Below are 20,528 nucleotides of genomic sequence, written 5' to 3'. Positions count from 1 at the left end.
TAAAGGAGTTTTCTTCTATCCATCTGTTCACTTTTTAAAGCAAAGAAAACTTTTAGGACCCATAGCATCCTATTTCAAGGAGTTCCACAATTTAACTCTGTTATATGAAGAAGTGCTGGCTTTTGTTTGTTTCAAACTTGCTAGTTTCATTTGATGTCTAGATTGTTTTGAAATAGATAATGAAATATTATCCCCTCTTCATTTTCTCCATACTGCTCATATCACAAAGAAAATTCATGATTTCATAGATATCCATTGTAATTTTTCCTAATCACCTCTTTTCCACACTTAAGAAAACCCTATTTCCTCACATATAAGCCACACCATGCCTTTGATTGTCTTTGCTGCCCTTTTCTGAATCTTTTCCAGTTCAATCATGTCCTTTCTGAAATGGGAATGCACAATCAAGGACAACACAGTATATTCAAAATAAGAGTGTAGTATGGATTTACACATAGTATAATGCTGTTTCTCATTTTTTTCTTTATTCTTTTCCTAATTACTAACATTTGATTGGCATTTTTACTGGTACTGAGAATTAAGCTACTTATTATAACCCTAAGATCTCATTCTTGCATGGAAATTGTAAACTCAAAGCCTCCATCATTGCAAACGTAACACTAGAATTGCTTTGCCTGTGTGCATCATTTCACATTTACCTACATTTCACCCACAATTTTAACAACTAGTCATTCGCTATTGTGAAATCCTTTTGCAAACCTCTGCATACAGTTTTCTGTTTGCTCCCCCAAATGATTACTATCATTATCATACTTTGTTATCTCATTATTTACCCTCCTTTTTCATATCATTCATAAATATGCACAAATCTGAAAAAATATCCTTGTGAAAACCGGCCATTTCATGCTTATCCTTGTTTTCTGTCTTCACCCAGCTACTTAATAATTTCAGGAACTTCCTTTTGATTCAACAGCAGATTCAGGTCTTTAACAGCCTGGGGTGAGTGACCTTTACAAATGTTCTTTGCAAATCCAAGTAGACTATAGCCATTGTATCTCCTTTGTCAATATGCCTGTTGACCCGTTTTAAGACTTCCAAGGTGTGATAACCTTTAACAACAGCAGTGTTAACGCTGCCTCAGTATATCATATTTGTCCATGCGTGCACTAATTCTGTTCTTTAGAGTAAACTTTATTAGCTTGCCTGCTAGGCATATCTCGTTTACTAGCCTATAGTTTCCCAGATCTCAACTAATTTTAAAAACTGGCATCACATTAGCTACCTTCCAATCTTCTTGTACCAAAGTAATTGGAAGGCATTACAAATCATAATCACTAATCAGTTCAGCTTTCAGCCGCAAATTTCTCCATGAAGTCTTGCATGAATACCGTCTGATGACTTGTTGCTCTTTTGTCTACCTGCTCTACAACCTCATTTACTGAGGCTTTGATTTGAAGCTGATCTTCTGATGCATCCCCAACAAGAAGTTCCACAGGATAAAATTCCACAACTTCCTCCACAATGAACAGATACAAAATTGCTCTTTGTTCTTTTGAGGTTGGGGACAGGGTGTTGGTGGGGTTCTGCTATGGTCTTAATCTCTCTTGAATCACCTGAAGCCTCTTTAGTAGTAACATCATGCACTAAATCATTGCACAAGGCTTTGTCTTTTACAGGCTCTTTGAATGGCTCCTGAAGTAAACATCTGCCAGCCTACATGTAGGATTAACTGAAGTCCCTGTTACTACTGAGTTTCCTGCCTTCACATCCTCTTTGATCTTCCCCTGGCCGTCACAACTCCCTGTCACCATCCTGGACAGTAATTGTAAATGGTCAGTAGTATAATCCCTAAAACTATTTTTTCCATGTGGAATGTCAATCCACATGGTAGCCATTTGGATCACCGAACTATTTCCTCCGATTTAGTTAAGAAGTTTTGCACTGAAACTCCCCATAAAACACGTCTGATCAGCATCTGTGGATACAACCACATCTTCCCAGGACATAGAAACTACATTTCCTTTAAAAGTCTAGTATACTCTGGGACTTGAGTCCTTAGACGTGTGGCTTAAACTCACAGAGAAACATCCTGATCATCTAATCTGGCCTCCTTAAAATAAGAGAGGCTAAAGGTATTCCCTTTGTTAATTATACTTTCTGTTGCTATGCTTGAACTAGAGCATTATTTTTTTTAAAAAATCTTGATTTTTATGTGTTCAGGTGACAGAGGACTCAGTACATCTCTTAGTAAATTATTCCAATAGTTAAGCATTTTTACCATTTGATTTTTTTGCCTCATGTACAATCTGAATGTATCTGCCATCCTTCTATCACATCTTAACCGTTTTCTTCTAAGTTGAAGAGTCAGATGGTTTGGAGGGTTTTGTTTCTTCACTCAAACACTTAGAAACTGTCATCAAGTCACTTCTGTAAGTTTTCATTCACAGTTCCATGTTTATTTTCTGGCCATTCTTCAGCTTTGCAGTACTTCTCAAAGTGATAATAATTGAATTAGACAAAGTAGATGAAAAATAATTTTTTCACAAGTGCCAAATGCAGAGAAAATATAACCTTCTCTCCTCCTGTTCAATACTCAGCTCTTAATAGATCAAAGAACCACATTAGCTTCTTCGACTGCAGCATCACAGTAGTAGCCGCTGATCTACTGATTAGCTGTTCAGATATCTATAAGATTTTTCAGTGTGACTGCTTCCTAACATAGTGTTCACACTCTGTCATTAGATATATGAGCTCCTGTTTGCTTAGACTGAAACACAGACTGTCAAGATTCAGTACTCCGAACAAATCAAATGGTTCCGTATCAGTGATTTATCCTTTTCATTTGTATTTTCATTTTTAGGAGTTCTTCCAGTCTTTGTAGATTCTACCAAGTTTATCGTATTTTAGATTTCCCTCAGGATTTTGAGCAATATGTTAAAATCACATGGTACTGACAACTGTATTGAGACATGTGGGATCACATAAGAAACACAAGCTTTTCAACAGTGATTCTTTCTTTGTAACTATCTTGCTATCTATTGAATTTTGATGCACTTAAAAGGTACAGTATTCATATATTATTAGTCAAAGAATCATGTGATACTAGGTTGGTTGATTAGTGTTTTTATCTTTTAGCAATCTATTTTAGATCCATTACCATGATTGTAGGTAAAGGTACTTCTATCACAGAAGTACTTGGCTGCAGGGAGTCTCATAAAAGTCATGAAATGAAGTTAGCTTGACAGGATCTGTTTTGCATAAACCCATTCTGACTGGCATATTGTCCTTCTAATATTTTACTGGGAATTTTATCAGATTGACAAAATTAAGCACCTAAGCCATCTCACAGAACTTTTAAAGTTGTGGTAAAACCCCAGCTCTTCACTTCCAGATCCTTCTCACTATTTCAAGACTTAGTGAAAAACAAAGCTTTGACTTTTTATCCAACCACTTAGAAACTCCTGAGTGCAAGTTATCTTGAATTGGCTGCTCTAAGTATTAGTCTAAAATCATGGTTGTTTACTGTGGAGAGGATATCCTTATTAAATGAGCTGAAAACTATTTTTCTCCTACTTCCCCTCAAGAAAGCAGGCCCAAAGTATTTACTGATTAGTTCACTTTTTCTGCTTCAGTACGTATCAGTATACAGAAGTCAGACTCCCAGCTCTGTCATGCCAAGGAAATACTATTCATTACTTCCATTTTCCCTTCAGCTCCTTTGTAATTTCTCTCACAATTCTCTCATATTACTGCCCATAAGAGTTCACAAACTCAGTATGTTGTCCTTCAGTTCTGTTCTGTTTCTCAAAATCACATCTGTTCTGCTGTCCAGCAAAAAAAAAAAAAAAAAAAAAAGTCTTAGGTCAATCAGCAACATGTCACAGACCTTTTTCTTATACTAATTACCATTGGTGATAAGCTTATTTTGCACATTTTTTAGTATAGTTTCCTTATAAAGCTAGGTTTATGCAATCATGCTATTTGTTAGTCCTCTCCACACAACAACGTCAAAACCACTAGCCTATTTCAGTAACCCTGACAAGAGAGAGAGGGGTCTGGGAGATCATCAGTTTGTACACACTTCATGACAATTGGCTGCTATGTCTGGGAGACATCATATCATCACTGGTAGAAATAAGTTCTTATGCCAGAGCTCTTTAGTTGAGTTTTTAAAGGGATCAGATTGAGAACCTCTCAAAAGAATAAAGGGAAGAAGTGGGAGTAATGAAGTGAGACCAAGCACAAAGCAGTCTGCTGTGGAAGGAAAGGTGTCCCTTTGTCCCTCTGTTCTGCTTGTCTCTCCCCCAGGTAAGAGAGGAACAAGATACCTGGATGCCCTTCCTCATGTATTCTCCACTCTTTTACCCACATTGGCTATAAAGTGGAGGTTCCTACACAGAGCTCTGTGCTCCTTCCCCTTCCACTGGTATGCATGCAAGTAAATGAATATATCCCAAATGCCATGACTCAGTTTCCTTCTGCATTACCATTTCCTCTCCTAGGCTTTTCCCTCTCTTTCTTTTTACTGACTCACTCATACGTTGAAGGTGAAGAAGGGAGGAACTGGACACTGGGCCCCTTGATATGACGTATGTAGGCATACACTTGCCATACCAGATCTCACTCCACACACCTTCAGATCTGCAGGGGGATGAGTAAGGAAAAAAACAAAGTTCAGGGATGTTCAGTGACTGCTCCAGCTGCTTACCCCCTCTCCTGCTAGTCTCCTATCCTGCTCCCACTCTGATGAATCTAAGGTGGCTGCATTAGAAGTGGCTTTGGCTGGACACATTTGACCCTGAGATTTATAAACAAAGAGCACTGTCTTTGCCATTCTGTGGCCAGTGACTGCTGCTCTGTGCGTGAGCCTAAACCAGTTATCACTTGAGTTGTTTATTGCAAAACTGCCAGACCAAAAATACATGGGGAGGACTTCAGCTGTCAGCTGGGGTTATTACGGTGAAGGAGTTTGTGGCACATGGTACCATCAGTAGTTAAAGGAAAGTGGTGCTGGGGGGAAGGTACAGGAGTGTACTATCAACACATAGAAGACCTGGGGTCCTCTGGCAGAACAGGACTAAAGGAACTGATCTAACCTGTCTCAAAAAGGCAACCACTCCAGGCTTTAGATCCTAAGCACAGGATCACAGGATAATTCAGGTTGGAAGGCACCTCTTGAAGTCCAAACTCCAGCTCAAAGCAGGGTCAGCAATAAGGTTAGACCAGGTTACTCAGGACTTGACCCAATCTGGTCTTGAGAACCTCAAAGAATGGACACTGCACAACCTCTCTGGGAATCCTCTCCCAATGCTTGACACTCCTCATGGTCAGAAAGTTCCTCCCCATATGCAGTGTAAGCATCTCTAGTTTCTCTTCCTCCACACTTCAAAAGTACTATTAGTTTTTAATTTCTTGGAATATTTTTCCACCATTTTATGTCACTTCATGAAACATGTTTGCTGCAGGCTTCTGTGCAAAGACATGAGAGAAATCAGAGACACCACCGGAAAAAGCAGAGCAATCTTGAGCTTAATAGCCTTGAGCTTTCTATTAATTTAAATCCATTCACGGAATTAAGAGAGATCTTGTCACACTAGTCAGAACAGTCAGTATTAGATGTCTAAGCTGTGGTCAAAGGTACACTTGCAATGCATTCAGACATATATGCAGGTCTGAAATCTTAAATTTTGCTAATTTAGTTACTGACAGTAATCAAGCTGATCTTTGCATTTAGTTGGCGCTCAAATATCTACAAGTTCCCAGCTGGATTTTGCAGCCTTAACCGTCCAGCAACCTCAGTGAAAACCTCCTTTAAATTCACTGGAATCAAGTGCCAGCTACGATGAGAGTCACTGGGCAGCTCTCTGGGAACTATGACGGGGTAATTATCACCAATATACAGACCTGACTTGTAGCTATTATCAGAGGCAGAAGCCAGCTGCAGTGCTCATTGTGTAATTGTATCATGAAATGTACACAAAGCACATGTGTGACACTGTGGTGTGAGTGGGTGCACCTGTGGAGAGGGTGATTTAGTATCAGTTTAGCCTTTTAAGATCACTTTTCAGCTTTTTTCATGCCCTAGGAAATCCTAATCTCATCATTGCCATTGTGATTTCTGGTGTCCTCTATAAAACTGAAAGATGTTATATGACTCCATTTCAATTTTATGCATACAGAGCTGCTCTGTTATGACCCTCTCAATTACTTTTCCCCAGGGAGAAATAACCAGAAAACTTGTATTTAGGAAAGAAAATGTAAAGTTGCACATCACTAAACATGTGCAAACTATGACATCTAACTAGATCATAGTAAAACATCCCTGCGGGAGATGGAGAAATCACGTGGCTTGCTTAAAACTGGAATGGAAAAAGGCCCGGAGCAAGCTCAGGGCATAATCCTGCAGTGGCCCTTGTGTGGTGAATAAACTAAATGTGACTGATTACAAGCTTTCTATCACTAATTAAAACCTCCCAAATTCTGAGTTCAAAATCTGGTACATGAAAATTCCAAGCTAAAACCAATACAAGTGTACTACCCTTCTATCTCTCAGACCTACCTGGTCTTGGAAAAGTAATAGAGAGCCTGTATATTGAACTAATTCTGCAAAAATCTAACCAGATACACTACACAGCAAGAACACAGAGCTCTACTCATGCTAGGGTGTTAGTTTCCAACCACATCCTAAGGCACCTAGCACTTAAAAGCACTGATTTCCCAAAATAGGTCTGAAGAATCTTCTCAATAACTCCAGGAAGGCTGGAGTGAAAAACCTGGGCTGCCAAATAAGAATTGTTCTGAATAAACTCCTTATGTGGGGAAGTCCAAGTAAAACTCAAGGATCCCACCTTCACCCAGTCCAACCTCTAGGACTCAAAACAGATGAAGCCCTTGCTGAAGCAAAAGTGTCAAAGTTTCACGTGAAGTGAAACAGTGCAGCAGGCACTATTACTACATTCATATCTGACTCCCATAGAGATTAGAATCACATCTGTGCAATACGTCTTACCACCACCTCCATAACACGAGGTCAAGGAGAGTTCCTCAGTCAGCTGTATAAATAGGTCCCTAATGTCCACTGTGCTCTCACCATCTAGAATGAGCATATACTGCATAAACCAAAAGTCACTATGCTATGGGAAGTCCAATATCTGTACCATTAAGGTCTATATTTAAGGAGTGAAACTTGCAGGCAAAGTGAATTTTCAATTACCATTATCCCATCATCATTTTAATGCATAGATGCTTTTATATTTTCATCTATGCCCACATATCCGTATGACATTTATAAATATATATATATATTCACATATGTATATATATGAGAATGATACTTGCAATAGCTTAGTTATACAAGGCTTTTTTGTAACAGATTCCTTTTTTGTAACAGATTCCTGGTCACAGATCATAAAAATGCTGCTATGCATAGGAGTAAATACCTGCGTGGTTAAGTATAACAGCTTAACCACACTTTGGAGTGGAGAGTGCATGTTACTAGATGCATGTTTGTCCTTTATTTGAACAATGTTGTGGGGAGAGGGACCAAGAATTAACACTGCTAGTTGAGACACACACTGATCAAATGGGTATAGATAATGTGGCAGTTAACAGGATAATAATGCCCTTGGCAGTGCGTATGTGTGGAGAATATGGGAAAGGCAGGAGATGGAAGCAATATGTGTTTTGATATGCTATAAAGACACAGATCCAGCTGAGCACGAAGAGTCTTAAGGGAAATATTGCAATGATCTTTGCCACATGGACATTACAGAAGACATAAGAGATTTCTTTAGGTCATGAGGACATTTGAGACTGGTAAGAGACATACGATAGATGTGGGAATTAAATCCCAAAGTAGAAACTGGAGTCTGTTGTTTAAAGTTTGCTGCTGCAGGAGTAGATGGAAGTGCTCACAGAGGACTTTACCATTGAGCCAAGAAGTGTCACAGCACCAGGCTTTGACACAGTCCCTCAGATTTATTCTGGGGAGGTGGTTCAGCTCCCTTGCCCTCGGAGGTTTCCTTTTCCCACAGACATCACAATGCCCGTGTGCGTTGTGGAAAGGCTTGAGAGAGAGAGATGTACTACCAAATGAGCTGTGTTTTTCTCTCAGAGATTGTTTTGGTGGCTTGAATGACACATCCCCATGTAACTGATGTCTGCACACGTGGTTTGCACAGAAAGAAATTTTCCTGTGGGGAGGAAAGTGTGCCACAGGATGCTGTTTTTACCTGTAGAGACCTGCGCTTAGGGATCAAGGGATCTCTTGGTATCCGCATGAGTGTAGGAGGGGAGAGCTAGGTTACATAGCCTGAAGGCTTGGGATCCTCTGCTAGAGAATGCGTGGCCCAGCGGAAAAATGCGATTCCTCCCACTGTGTCCCCTCGCAATGGCTCTGTAAAAGGGGATTCAGTTTTGTTTGCTGGTCTCCACTGAAGTCTACGCAGGGGGAAGGGGGAGAGAAGACGACGTGCAGATCATGCAACGCTACGTACCCTCGGATAACAATAAACCGCTACCGAGCAAAGGCGGCAGCCGCCGGCCGCCCGATCCCGCTCCGGGAGACACGCCCTGCACCCACCCCCTTCAACGGAGCCACCGCACTGACCCACATGTTCCGCGACCTTCCGACACGGGTGACCGGGAGAGACGTGTGTCCGTCCCCCCCCTCCAGCCCCGGGCATGCCCCGCTTCCCCCCGTCCCCGCTGGGGGGGCTCCGCGACACCCCCCGCCGCGGGGTAGCGGGGCAGGGGGCGGCGGGGAACGGCCGCGCACAGCTAATGGCGCTGGGCGGGCCCTGGGCAGCCGGGAGCGGGGCTGCGAGGGGAGACCCGACCGACACCCGCCGTGCCGGGGGCCGTCGTGCCAGTCGTTTATTCACCCGGGCGGCCCGAGCATCCCCCAGCGCCGTCCCCGCCAACGCCTTACCCACAGTGCGGGATCCGATGCAGCCCATCACTCCGGCGGGGCTCCGCGGAGAGGCGGCAGCCTCAGCAGCGGGGAGGGGGAGGAGGGAGGGAGGGAGCGGAGGAAGCTCGGGAAGGAGCCGGTCCCTTCAGCGGGAAACGCCGGGGTGGCCCAGCGGGGACCAGCGCGGGGTCATGGTCAGAGAGGAGCGCGGGGCGCCCCCGCCGCAGCAGGGGGGTCAGCCGGCGGGGCAGGCTGTCATCCGCCCCCCCCGCCGCGCCTCCGCGCTTTGTTCCGCTCCCCTTGCGGCTCCGCCGCCGCCGCCGCCGCGCTCACACACACCCCACACCCCCCCCCCCCTCCGCCCGCTCCCCCCTCGGCGGCTCCTCGACGGGGAGGCGGGCTGAGATGGGGTAAACAGCCCCGGCCCGGCAGCGCCGCCGCGATTGGCTGCCGGTCTCCGCCGCACCGGGAGGCCGGGCCGGGCCGGGCCGCCCTCAGGGAGCGCGGGCCGGGGCCAGCCCGGTCGGGCGGGCAGGTGCGGGCGGCGCGGGGCCCCTCCCGCCCGCCGCGGAGCCCAGCGCAGCGCAGAGGGGCGGGGGCCGGCACAGGTGAGCGGCGGGCGGTGCCGCAGGCCGGGGGCGGGGGTACGAGCAGACGGGGACCGCGGGAGGCCGGAGGGGAGCGGGAGCGTCCCCGGAAGAAGAAGCAGCAGCAGCAGCGAGGGCCGTGGCAGCGCTGCGGCCAGAGGCGGCGGGGGCTGGCGCGGTTTCCCGGTAACTACAGTTGCCGGCCCGACTCGATTACAGGCGGCTCCCTGGCGGCCGCTTCCCCGGGGCCGGGCCCGGCGCGATCTCGCTCTCGCTGCCGGCGAAGCTGGGGCGGACGGCCCGGCCCCCGCGCAGCGGCAGCCCCCGGGGAGAAGCGAAGCGGCCAGGCCCCGCCGCAGCCCTGCGCGGGCGGTTGCGGCCCGTGGAGTGGCCCCGGCGGCCCCTCTCTGATCTGCCCGCTCCCCCCGCCCCCCCGCCTCTGATCCCCGCCGGGGAGCCGGGGCTTGCTGCAGGGCTCCGGGAGCAGAGGGGCGGCCCTGCCCTCCGTCTCCCCGTCGCCTTGTAGAGCGGTGAAAGAAGCGAGCTCAAGCCTGTGGAAGGTCGTTGAGGCCTTTCCCGCGCCCTCCCCGCTGCCATGGCAGTGGGGAAGGATCTCTGCAGATGGAGAAGGTGCCCTGAGATCTGCTCCCTTCGCTTCCCAAATTCTTCCTCGCCTGATGGCAGCAGCAACAGGCAGCCTCCTCCTGGTCTGCTTCCCCAGCACCACGGGCTCTCCCCAGTCTGCTCCTTCCACCCTCCCTCTGAAATGCTCATGATTTCTCCCTATCCCTTCGTGCTTCCTTCACCCCAAAAGCTTCACTGATCTCGCCACCTTCCTTCCACCAGTCTGTAGTAACAGCAAATTGAATTTTGCTGATCCCAAATGAGCCATTTTGTTCTCATCCTTGGGCCTGGAAAATTCAGCTTTTGTCTGCATTGCTGAGAAGTCACTCAAGGCAGCTGAACAGCTCTGATTAACAGCAGTAATGGGAATAGGTAAGTTCATTCATTTTCCCATTCACAACTTAGAGTCAGCCTAAGGAAGGAAAAAAAGATTTAAAAAAAAAAAAGACTTCACATAGAACGTGTTTTGCCTGACCCTCTGAAACAGTAAGAACAATAAGCAGGAAGTCTGCTCACACAAAGTTAGTTTACAAAATTTATGTAGGAAGGACATGGGCAGAAAAAAAGATCACAATGTCTGAATATATGCAGCTATTGTATTTTTTTCCCCTTCTTCATGGTATTGAAGACTTACTAAGTATGGTGAACATGACACAGCTGCAGTGTAAGAGACCATATTCTCCTCCTTGCCTGAGGCCAATGAGAGTATGCTCTGGTGCTATAACGCTTATCGCTGGGTACAGCACATTAGATCTCAGCTGAGGATGAAGTTTTTCCACAGCTAGAATTCTTCCCCTATTGCACTCCTCCTTCCACCTCCCCCACATATTTCCAAACCTATTGGTTTTCATCTAGTCTTTCTAAATGACTCACTAAAGATACTATTCCCAATGTATCTGTACTCTTGAAACCGACATTGTACAAATGCTGGGAAACCACAGATCTGGTGGAACTTTATGTTAATGAGAGGTGTTTTCAGCGGATCAATCTTGACTTCCAGGGCTAAATGCGAGGGAAGGGGAAACAAAAGCAAATTGGAATGGGGATATTAAGACACAAGGCCTGTCTCAGATAAATGTTTTGTAAGTTAGTGGCTGCCCAGCCAACTGTCATCCACAGTCTCCTGTAGACAGATTGATCAGGACAGCTGTCCTCAGGAGTTTCACTGCAAACCCCACCAAACAGCATTTGCAGCTCATCCTAGCCTCAGAAGATGTATTACTGACACAGCTGTGGGCAATTTCTTTTCCTCTGTTCAGAGAGATTCTGGTTTCATGTTAATCCCCTTCTCCCCCTCACTCACCCACCCAATCTAAATCTGTTCCTCTGTGAACCTCCTTTCTACACTGTGAGTGATCTCTGCTGTGGTTTCCTTTCCAGTGAAGATTTCAGGTAATTGACTCCTTTATTCCACCTGTGTGATGCTTTAGCTTGTCTCAAGCTGAAAGTCATACCCCAGGTCCTAGCAAGTGCACATTTGGCTTTCTTTTCATTAAGCTAAAATATCATTTACATCAGTCTGCTCTGACTTCTGCCTCAGGGTGTGATTCCACAGACAGGTGAGCAAGTCCTAGCACTTACCCCACCTGAAAAGCAGCTTTCCAGGTCTTGATGGGTTTGTCTTCTGCTGCTTTAGTGAGGTGGTAGTTTACGCAGGGATCTGGCAAGCACCAATGCTGCTGTGAGGCGAGCATCAGGCATGTACAGCAGAGGAGAATTGGAAAGGAGGAGGATTATACCCAAGTGTCCATTAATTCACTCCACAGAAGTATTGACCTGTCTCATGACTGTCTTGCATGTTGTGATGCCTCAAGTGCTCTCCTTTTTTTTTTTATTTGGAGCCAATATCACTTAGCTGCTGGAAGCACTACCTGTTTTGACACCTACAGCCATGCTTTGTCTGCCATTTGTAACATAGTCAACTTCACCATCTTTTGGTTGGTAAATCATACATTTGCTCATTATGGACCTTGTACATAAATCTCCATATTTAAAGTAAATATCATTCTCATTAGAAGTTGTGAAGACATTGTTGGACTATCAGCTATCAGTTTTGACGCAGTTGCTTGGCTCTTCCATACAGTAGGTTCCATGCAAATAGGGAGCTCATCATCAGTGAACAGTTTCTAGTTTTTAATAAGCCAATACCTACCTTTTACTTCCTAAATTCAGTTAAAATATGTTCATTATACAGTAGCATAAGAAAACTAGCTATTTTATATTCTGAAGAAATATGATTTCATGAGAATTACCATGTAGGAGGGAAGTGACAGGACTGAATCTTGGAACAAGGGACTAAAACAGAGCATAAATCTAGCTGTCCCCCACAGTTTCTGTCCTTGCTCTACCTGAGCAACATGATTCTCACTGCTGCTGCAAGGAACAGGAGGTAAATGACAAAACAGAAATTGTTTTGTTTTCTTTGAAACACACTTTCTGACAGGCGCTGAATATTTTCTCTAAGCATTGCGGGTATTTTCTTAATATAATTTCATGTAGGAAATTGTGTACAAAATACATTTTGTAAGTGCTGGTTTAAATGCTGGTCTGAAGGATTTTTGTAAATGTAAGTTTCCATACAGGGTGAGGAGATGGAGACATTTAACTATCTAGAGAGAGAAACACGCATAGATTCTTTACATAGCTGGGTATCTCAGAAGGAAGGAGCAGTAAGAACAGCCACTTGCAACTTCTTAAATTATTTGTATGATGGGTGAAATTATGTGCCCCTCTGTTTATTGTAGAGCCGTAGACCTCCCCCTCCACAGACCATGTTCTGAGAGGCACGCTGGGTAAGAAAGAAGGAAGAGCGTGGCTGTGTTCGAGCTGTCATGGGCTGTAGGTCACTGCCGTTAGAAACTCCTGTTTGCAGAGCAGAGCTTCCAGGCTGCCCAAACTAGGTCAAGGATGCTGCTGGTGGAAGGGCAGCATAAAGCTCCCTTGACCTTTTTCTTCCCCCACTCCTGCACCTTTGCCAATAATGCAGCAGACATATTGACTAAGATGCTATAATCAACTCACTAAGCACATGCTCCTAGGTGAGTATTACCTGGTTTGGGGATTGAATGCCAAGGTGAGTTGGGAACAGACGAGGATCCACGCCTCCAGCGGTCTCTTCACCCCACCCCCTGCACACAGGCAGAGTGGTCACTCTAGGTCTGAGCAGGAAAACATACTTCCAGTAAAGCTAAAGATAAGGACTTTGTGCCTGGTAGAGGGGCTGGTAACGGCACAAAGCAAAGCAATTTCAGAACAAGCTCTGATTTTTAGCAGCTTGTTCCAAATCCACATTGAGGCAACTCCATTGTAACCCTGAAGACACGCTTATGCTGTAATTATTAACTGTTTGCTTTTTAAGACATGTCTGTTCAGCATTGTTTATCTTTTCTGTAAGCCATTGGTGAATCTATTGACGTTATTTTTCTAGAGCTCTATATATAGCTCTATATAAATATAAAATATAAATATAGCTCCTATAACTCTATATAAATATAAAGATCTTATATATCTTGAACAGCTTCTTCCTAAGAAACACTGCTTATAAAATACAGAGCTATTGTCACTGTCATACCTGCTGAGTAAATTTATTCTTTTCATCAATTAATTATCAGGGATGCAGATTATATCACAGTAGGTAACGTGCTCCTATCATCTCCCTTAGCTGCCATTTAAACCAGTTAAAATGAAAAAAACTACCAATATAAATCTTGCCACCTAATGTTCCACTTTCAAGTAAACATTGCCAACACCCAAATAATTTAAAATGTCTTCTGTTTGTCATTCACCCTAACATTAGTTCCTGTCCTCAGAGGTCTCATTGGCAACCATGTCTATCCTCCCATGAAAAGGCTCTGAAAAATGTTCACCACCTTCTTCTCTGATCCTTTTTAAAATCCTTATTTAAAATCCTGTGGCCTGACTAACTACTATCACAGAAAGATGTGGAGAAACTTCCTACATGCTTCTTGCAAGATGTGTCTTCAGCTGTGGAAAATACACTGAGTCCTATTAAGTTCATGAGTAGGAGATGTTTACAAAAATAGTATCTGTATCAGATCTACAGAGGCAGGAATCATCCTCTGGGGATGTATGATTCTCTGTTGGCCTCCTGCCACTGGCAGTATGGATTCCCCAGTAAATGCTGCTTCTGGCAGAGATCTCTGTAATTGCTTCATAGAAGTAATGGAGTTGATGCCACGAGATTTAATTCTACATCAAGCCATATTAGCTACTGATAGGATTTTCATGTGGACTGAAAAGGAAATGAGAGAGCAAAATGACTCATACAGTTCTTTTTTGTTCAGAGCTACTTTGGTGCAGGAGACAAACAGAAAGGCTTTTTATGAGGTTCAAAGTGTGAAAAAAGTAGTGCCAATGTAGTTCAGATCCTGAAAGTGGTGTAACTTATCTGACTTAAGTAGAAGGCTGGGTCCTTTCATGCTGGGAAAATATTTGAGGCTGTGTGAATCAACTGAAGATTAGAAAGGAAAATAGGTAGAGGTATAGATGTAGGCTATGTTTGCATTATATGTTGTGATATAAGCTCATGCTTACCTACGCTCACGTCCGAGCAAATGTCACCTTGTTCTGCCTGCACCCAGAGGTCATAAAAAACTTTGAAAGCATATTAGTTCAGTGCTGAGACAGGACTAATCAATCCATACCCTCAATAGTGTATTTATCAAAAAATCCTCTTGGGTATTTTGTCCCATATTGCTGAAGAGAGTAATGGTGAGCACCAAAACATTATTTTTCCCCTTCCCCTGCATGGTGAGTTCTCAATTTAGCCTATGCTGCCAAAGTAGAGGCACGCGCTTTGGATATCCTGGCATCATCTATTGGAAACTTACCATTGACAGTGTGTCCCAAATTAAGGACAGTCTCAGTCAGAGGAATGAAATACTTTGATGTTAGCCAGGTACCTTAAAAACACACTCATTTCAATGCAGGTTGAATTTAAAAAAAAATACATTTCTGAAACAAATTTTAAGAATTTCTACAGTGGAGAGGTATGTCATCCAAGCACATAAAGAGCAGGCAAGCAGTGGGCTACCTGTAATCTAACAACAGACAGTACACCCATACCTGCTTTGCTGCAAGATCCCTGTTGTATGACCTCACTTATTTGGCAGTATTCTATTAAAATACAATCACCTTTCTTTATAAGACGTAGGTTTGGCGTATTGGTACACACATAAATTCACCATTCTTTTCTCACCTTATCTTGATATTTTCCTTCCACTAGTTTTTCTTAAGGATTTGTAGCTTCACAGTTTTTCAGAACAACCTTGCTGTTTTGTAGATTTTTAGCAAGTGGGATGTTCTCTCATTATCTTCATCTGTGGTTGATTTTTATCCAGAGTCATGCAGAAGTGTCATGTTCTGTTCTATATATATTAAGTAAGTTCTCATCTTTCATACAGTTCCCATTTCTAGACTTTACAGAAGACATAGAAAAGGAATTTACCATCTGGAGCTGTGGTAGTGTGGCTGGCTCGTTCTGTTAGCATTTCACCAATGCCTTTGTAGCACACTGACCTACTGCATGTGATCATGCATCACCTTCTATTTGAGCATGGAGAACCGTCACTCTCTGGAACTGCAGCTCAGTATCAAAGAATTAGCGAGTCTAGCCTGCTTCATCTGTCACAAACTTCACCCACTCAGCAGCACCATTCTGGCAAGTATCTTTCATAAATCTATTCTGCATCCTCGCATGTCTGAACCAGCTAAATGCCTGCTCACATGGAATGAGACTGGAAGTAGGCTGGGTCATGCTCCGAAATTCCAGTTTCTTCCGCCATGGGCCAGGGCTTTTCCAGTGGCACATGAAATGGGAAGATGAGTGAGTTCACAGATAAGGGACTCTTTCCCACGCCCCTCCCTGTCAGGAAGGGTTCAGCAGATGCTAACAAATAAGGAGGAAAGAAGAAAGGAGATTCCAGGAATGTGAGAGAAATGGAACTTGGTGAATCTCTGACAGTCACGCTGAGAGTGCGCAGGTTCCTCACCATCAGGTAGGTAGTGCCGAGAGTGGAGGTCTGAGGAGATGGCTTTGGAGGGTCAAAAAGGGGTATATGGTATGCACTAGGAAAACAGACACCACCAATGACATAAATGTGAGGTGTATATTAGGGTGCAGACATCTCTGATGCAGTCTGAGTCTTATTTTGCCTTTTTAAAAACATTTACTTCATTCTCTACTGAATGTCTCGTTTCCATACAGCAGATACTTCTTCTAAATGTCAGTTGAACCTATATTAGTGGTGTTGCTCAAACTGCATTTTAAAAAATAATCTGCAAGCAGTTAATGTGCTTTTTAAATTCCCAGTGTTATGTAAAAAGGCACAATATTTTTAGCCTTACAAAATATCAGTTGTCATCTCCTCACTCTCTCCCTTTGATATATTGGAGATGGGGGACTAGAAGCTCAGAGAAACTCTAGATACTAACTCTTTCAAAAATAAGTGTTTTTTTCTGCAATGTGGTTTTGGAGTTACACAGATCTTAATAAAGATGTGAAAATACCCAAAACCTTAACATTGAGTCTGAACCAAGAAAGTAGTTCTTACTTAAAAAGCTTGTGATTCTGTCCTCACGGCCAAATTCTTATGTCTGGAATAATGATAGCATAATGTATCCAGAAGCAAAATAACAACTTAAACTGTTCACTCATGCACTGACAGAATGCCCCTCATATTTAAAAAATCTCCAGAAGGTACCCTCTGCCATATAACACAGAACACACAGCTGCTGTGAGTAGGCTCTGGCAAATAAACATTGACTCAAATTATTTTTGGAATGGAGTCAGGCCTGCTGCTGTTTCTGGAGATGTGAATACATCTACCTGCTCTGCTATGCTGCTGCACTCTATAAGGAATATGGTGGGATCCAGAATGCTTGCCTCTGTGCTTGTCTGGAGGTGACCTTTCCTTTCCCATTTGTGTTTACAAGTCTTCTGAGGTCAGACGTTTTCACCTGCTGGCAACCTCCTTAATAGGCACTATTGGGCCTTGCTTCTTTCTGTGTTCACTACTGAAATTTAAGGAACAGGATCTCAGAAAAGGCTGCCTTGCTACCATTTCTTCTTATTGACTTGCAGCCCTTGACATCCTGATGCTCAGGTGCATCCAGAAGCCTCAGGTGCTTCTGGCTAGAAGGCATCCCCTACCAGAAGCAGGCCAGGAAAGAAAAGGATCCTGTCCTCAAACTCACTGATCCTTAAAAGAAATCCCCTGACTTCATGGGTTTTGTGGCATCAATGCAATTCAAGAGATGGCCACTAGAAACTCCTGGAATAATAATTTTTATTGTTGCACTACACAGCATATGGAGGCATATATATCAGTACTGGGCTAAGTCAAAAGCAACAAAAGTTCAGGAAAGTACAGGAAAGACAATAGCCATCAGTCTGGGCAGCATTATGTCCAGCAACTGGTAACCCTGTCACTTCCCAGACATATGATGGAGTGCCTTGGAACCGAGCAGCCGTGGGGTGAGAACGCCTGCTGACCACGACTGAGGAGGGCCTTGTGTGACATTGCTGTGCTTTTGTGCTGGCAGACAGTCATGCTGGTTTTAATTAAACCTGGTTGAGTTTGTGTCTGACCATCAACCACAGCTAGGTACCCCTGCCATGAATCACTAGTGTTTATAATGCCTGCAAGTACTTTTTCACAGAATTGTTTGGGTTGGAAGGGACCTTTAAATGTCACCCAGTCCAACACCCACCTGCCATGTGCAGGGACATCTTTTGCTAGATCAGGTTGCTCAGAGCCCTGTCCAACCTGAAGGGCAGTGGTTTGTCCTTGCCCAGCATCTTTAGTCTTCAGCCAACCCTGTTCTGTCCATGTTTTTGACAGAAAAGCAATTTTAAATGGAAACAAGACATGCACTGGTTCAATATGTGGGGTCTTTTCACAGTGTAATACTATAATCAGCCATCACAATGTTTCAAAAAGTTGCCTACTTCTCACATTCTCATGTGTAGTAGGCCCATTCTTACATAGTAAGGCCCTGAAACATAAGGTGCAGTTAATACAAGAGCATGTCTTCTGCATTTAGGGGGATCTTAGCTCTTCTATGCTCTCACAGGAGGCTGCTCTCCTTTCTGTCTCCCCAAAGTTGGTTTTAATCTGCAGTAGGTAAGAGAACATTTATCATACTTTCATATTTACTACTTCTTCCTCAGTTTACTGCTGGTCAGAGTAGTTTACTACTCCCAGTCAGCTGGGAGAAAAAATTGAAACAGCTGTAGATGAGAAAAGTTCTGGTCTCATGGTCCCTCAAATCACATAAATAATTGCTATGTTTAGGAGAGTGGAATTCTTCAGGCAACAACTATGTAACTTGAAAATCCATTTCTTGCTTGGAGATGCAGGAATTTGGAGAACAACAGTTTTCGAATCAAAAGCAAACAAAAATGGAGACTCTAGGACTCTAGTATAATCTGGTAAGAGAGCAAAGCAGATAGGATGCAGCATACTGTAGGCTTCTCATCAGTATGGGCTGAAAGACAAAAGAAATTCTGAGTCTAACGAGAGTCATTCCAGCCTCAAAACCAAGCCAAGAGCCTGAGAATATGGAATATAGAAGAGTCAAAAAGAGTCTACAATTTAGCATCCCTCTAATCTTGACCACAAGCTAAGGTCATTAAGTTGAATTTAGTCTTTTGGCACCGAAGGGCTGATATCTGTCTGCAGTGACATCATGGAAGCAAAGGGTCAGGAGGTTTTTTACCAAGTACGTAGGAGACATGGTCATCATATTGACCTTCACCAAGGCAACTGGAGAATGCCTTGGTTGGAGAAAATGAATCTCCAGAAATGTACATCCACAGCTGAGCAATGCTATGTCTTGAGCCCTTGCCCAAGCATCTACTACTGACAGGCAGGGATGGTTCACAGTTAAGAGAGGAAAAGTGGTAGTCAGTTGATCCAGAAATTAGGCTATGCCTCTGTCATCCCAGCACACCTCTGGAGAACCCAATCTGAAAATTGTCAATGCTTCATAATACGAGATGGAACACATTTTGAGGACCTCTCCTGAGTTTTGAACAATAGCAGTGGCTACTGATCTCTCAGTATCACTTAGACTAGCTATAAAGCACTTGCAGTGGTGGCCTGTAACTGCTACCACCCTATCCTCCACAGCCAGTGGCTGTCCTGCAGTGCTTGATCACTTTGCTAGGTATGGAATGAACTTTGCACAAATCTTCAGTAAGGCCTGTCACACCCTTGTATTTTCAACCGACTGAAAATCATACTCTGCTTGAAGATGAGCTTTCTCCCATAAGTTGTCACTTGTCACAGACTCCTAGCTGCCACTGAAAAGACAGTGGCTCCACTGCAAGGACCTGCATTAGCCCTGACAATTAACTAGCAAACATACTAGCAGCCACATGTACTAAATCTGGGAACTGCAGAAAACTTCATATAGCTCCGCACCTCTTGCTTTTGGAAAGCAAGGGCTTGAGGGGCTGCACCTCTTAAAGCTGTACTCAGATTGTGGTTTACTGTGCAGTTTGTAGATAACATTTGGCCTGATATTTTTTGCAAGCAGACTATTGGACCGTATGCCTATATTGTCTATTTGGTTTGTCTGTTACTTTGTTTCAGGGCCTTGGTTCCTTGATCATCTACGCTGTGCACAAACTAGGTTTTGCCAGGACTCCAGTCTGGAGTTAACCAATTATTTGGTTTCGTGAGGCCCAAAAGAGAGGGTAGTTTGCTTCAGGGTCTACACCCTACAGATAATGCAAGTGTGGACTACACCAGGCTTCATTCTTCCTGACCAGAACAATCTTAGGTATTCCTAATGTACTCACAAGTCCAATGTGCCCTGACATATGCATCTCATCTTTGTAGGCACACTACAAAATAGATAATGAGCAGCCTCCAAGGCCTATCCCTGCTTATTTGGCTATCATCTCACTTATGCAAGAGAATAATAGCACTGGGATAGAAGGGGGCCACATGGGGACTGGAGTGACCAGGATCCTATCCCAGGTTAATGTTACTGAGACTGTAGCTCAGCATCTCTGTCCCTCCAGTACTGAGCAGCTGCACCAGATGCTTCTCTGGGAAGCCACCACAGAACTTCTGTTATATGACATAGGAGGAGTCTCAGTATGAGACCAAGGGAGTTGAGAACCTGCTTTTGCCTCTCAGCTTTGTCACAGGGAGGACATGGGTGAAGAACCCTTTTCCAAGGACACAACACCCTCCCCCCAACAGATACACACACTAAAATTATCCCTGGAACTTTTGGTCAAAATCTCCCAGGATGAAACAAGGTGTGGACCCAGCTCTGTGGAGTTCATACATCGATCTGATTACACTCGTTTGCAGGAAGGAGCGTGGCTTGTTTGTGCCATGCTTACAAGACTACATAACGAAGTGAAGAAAGGAGACTTGTACCACAAGAGCATGGCACTCCGGTGGCAA

General features: G+C 44.0%; 1 protein-coding gene across 7 annotated transcripts in view; it reads right to left on the bottom strand.

The window, feature by feature from the left end:
- FAM131B (family with sequence similarity 131 member B) overlaps nt 1–20,528 on the bottom strand; it is a 60,079-nt gene that overhangs the window by 34,664 nt on the left and 4,887 nt on the right. For 5 of the 7 annotated variants that reach the window (XR_012621282.1, XR_012621280.1, XR_012621283.1 and 2 more), the window contains exon 1: nt 8,891–9,193. The exons of 1 other annotated variant lie outside the window; for it this stretch is intronic. Coding sequence is in view for 2 of the 6 variants with exons in the window: in XM_074810635.1 (XP_074666736.1) it covers nt 8,891–8,918 (28 nt within the window). In the remaining 4 variants the exon portion in view is untranslated. Of the gene's footprint in view, nt 1–8,192; nt 8,223–8,890; nt 9,194–20,528 lie in introns of those variants that run through there. One more of the 7 variants, XM_074810655.1, reaches the window with a different exon arrangement.

Source organism: Strix aluco, chromosome 2 (genome assembly GCF_031877795.1).
Source record: "Strix aluco isolate bStrAlu1 chromosome 2, bStrAlu1.hap1, whole genome shotgun sequence".
In the NCBI taxonomy this organism is placed as follows: Eukaryota; Metazoa; Chordata; class Aves; order Strigiformes; family Strigidae; genus Strix; species Strix aluco.
This window is presented reverse-complemented; position numbering and strand designations above follow the sequence as displayed.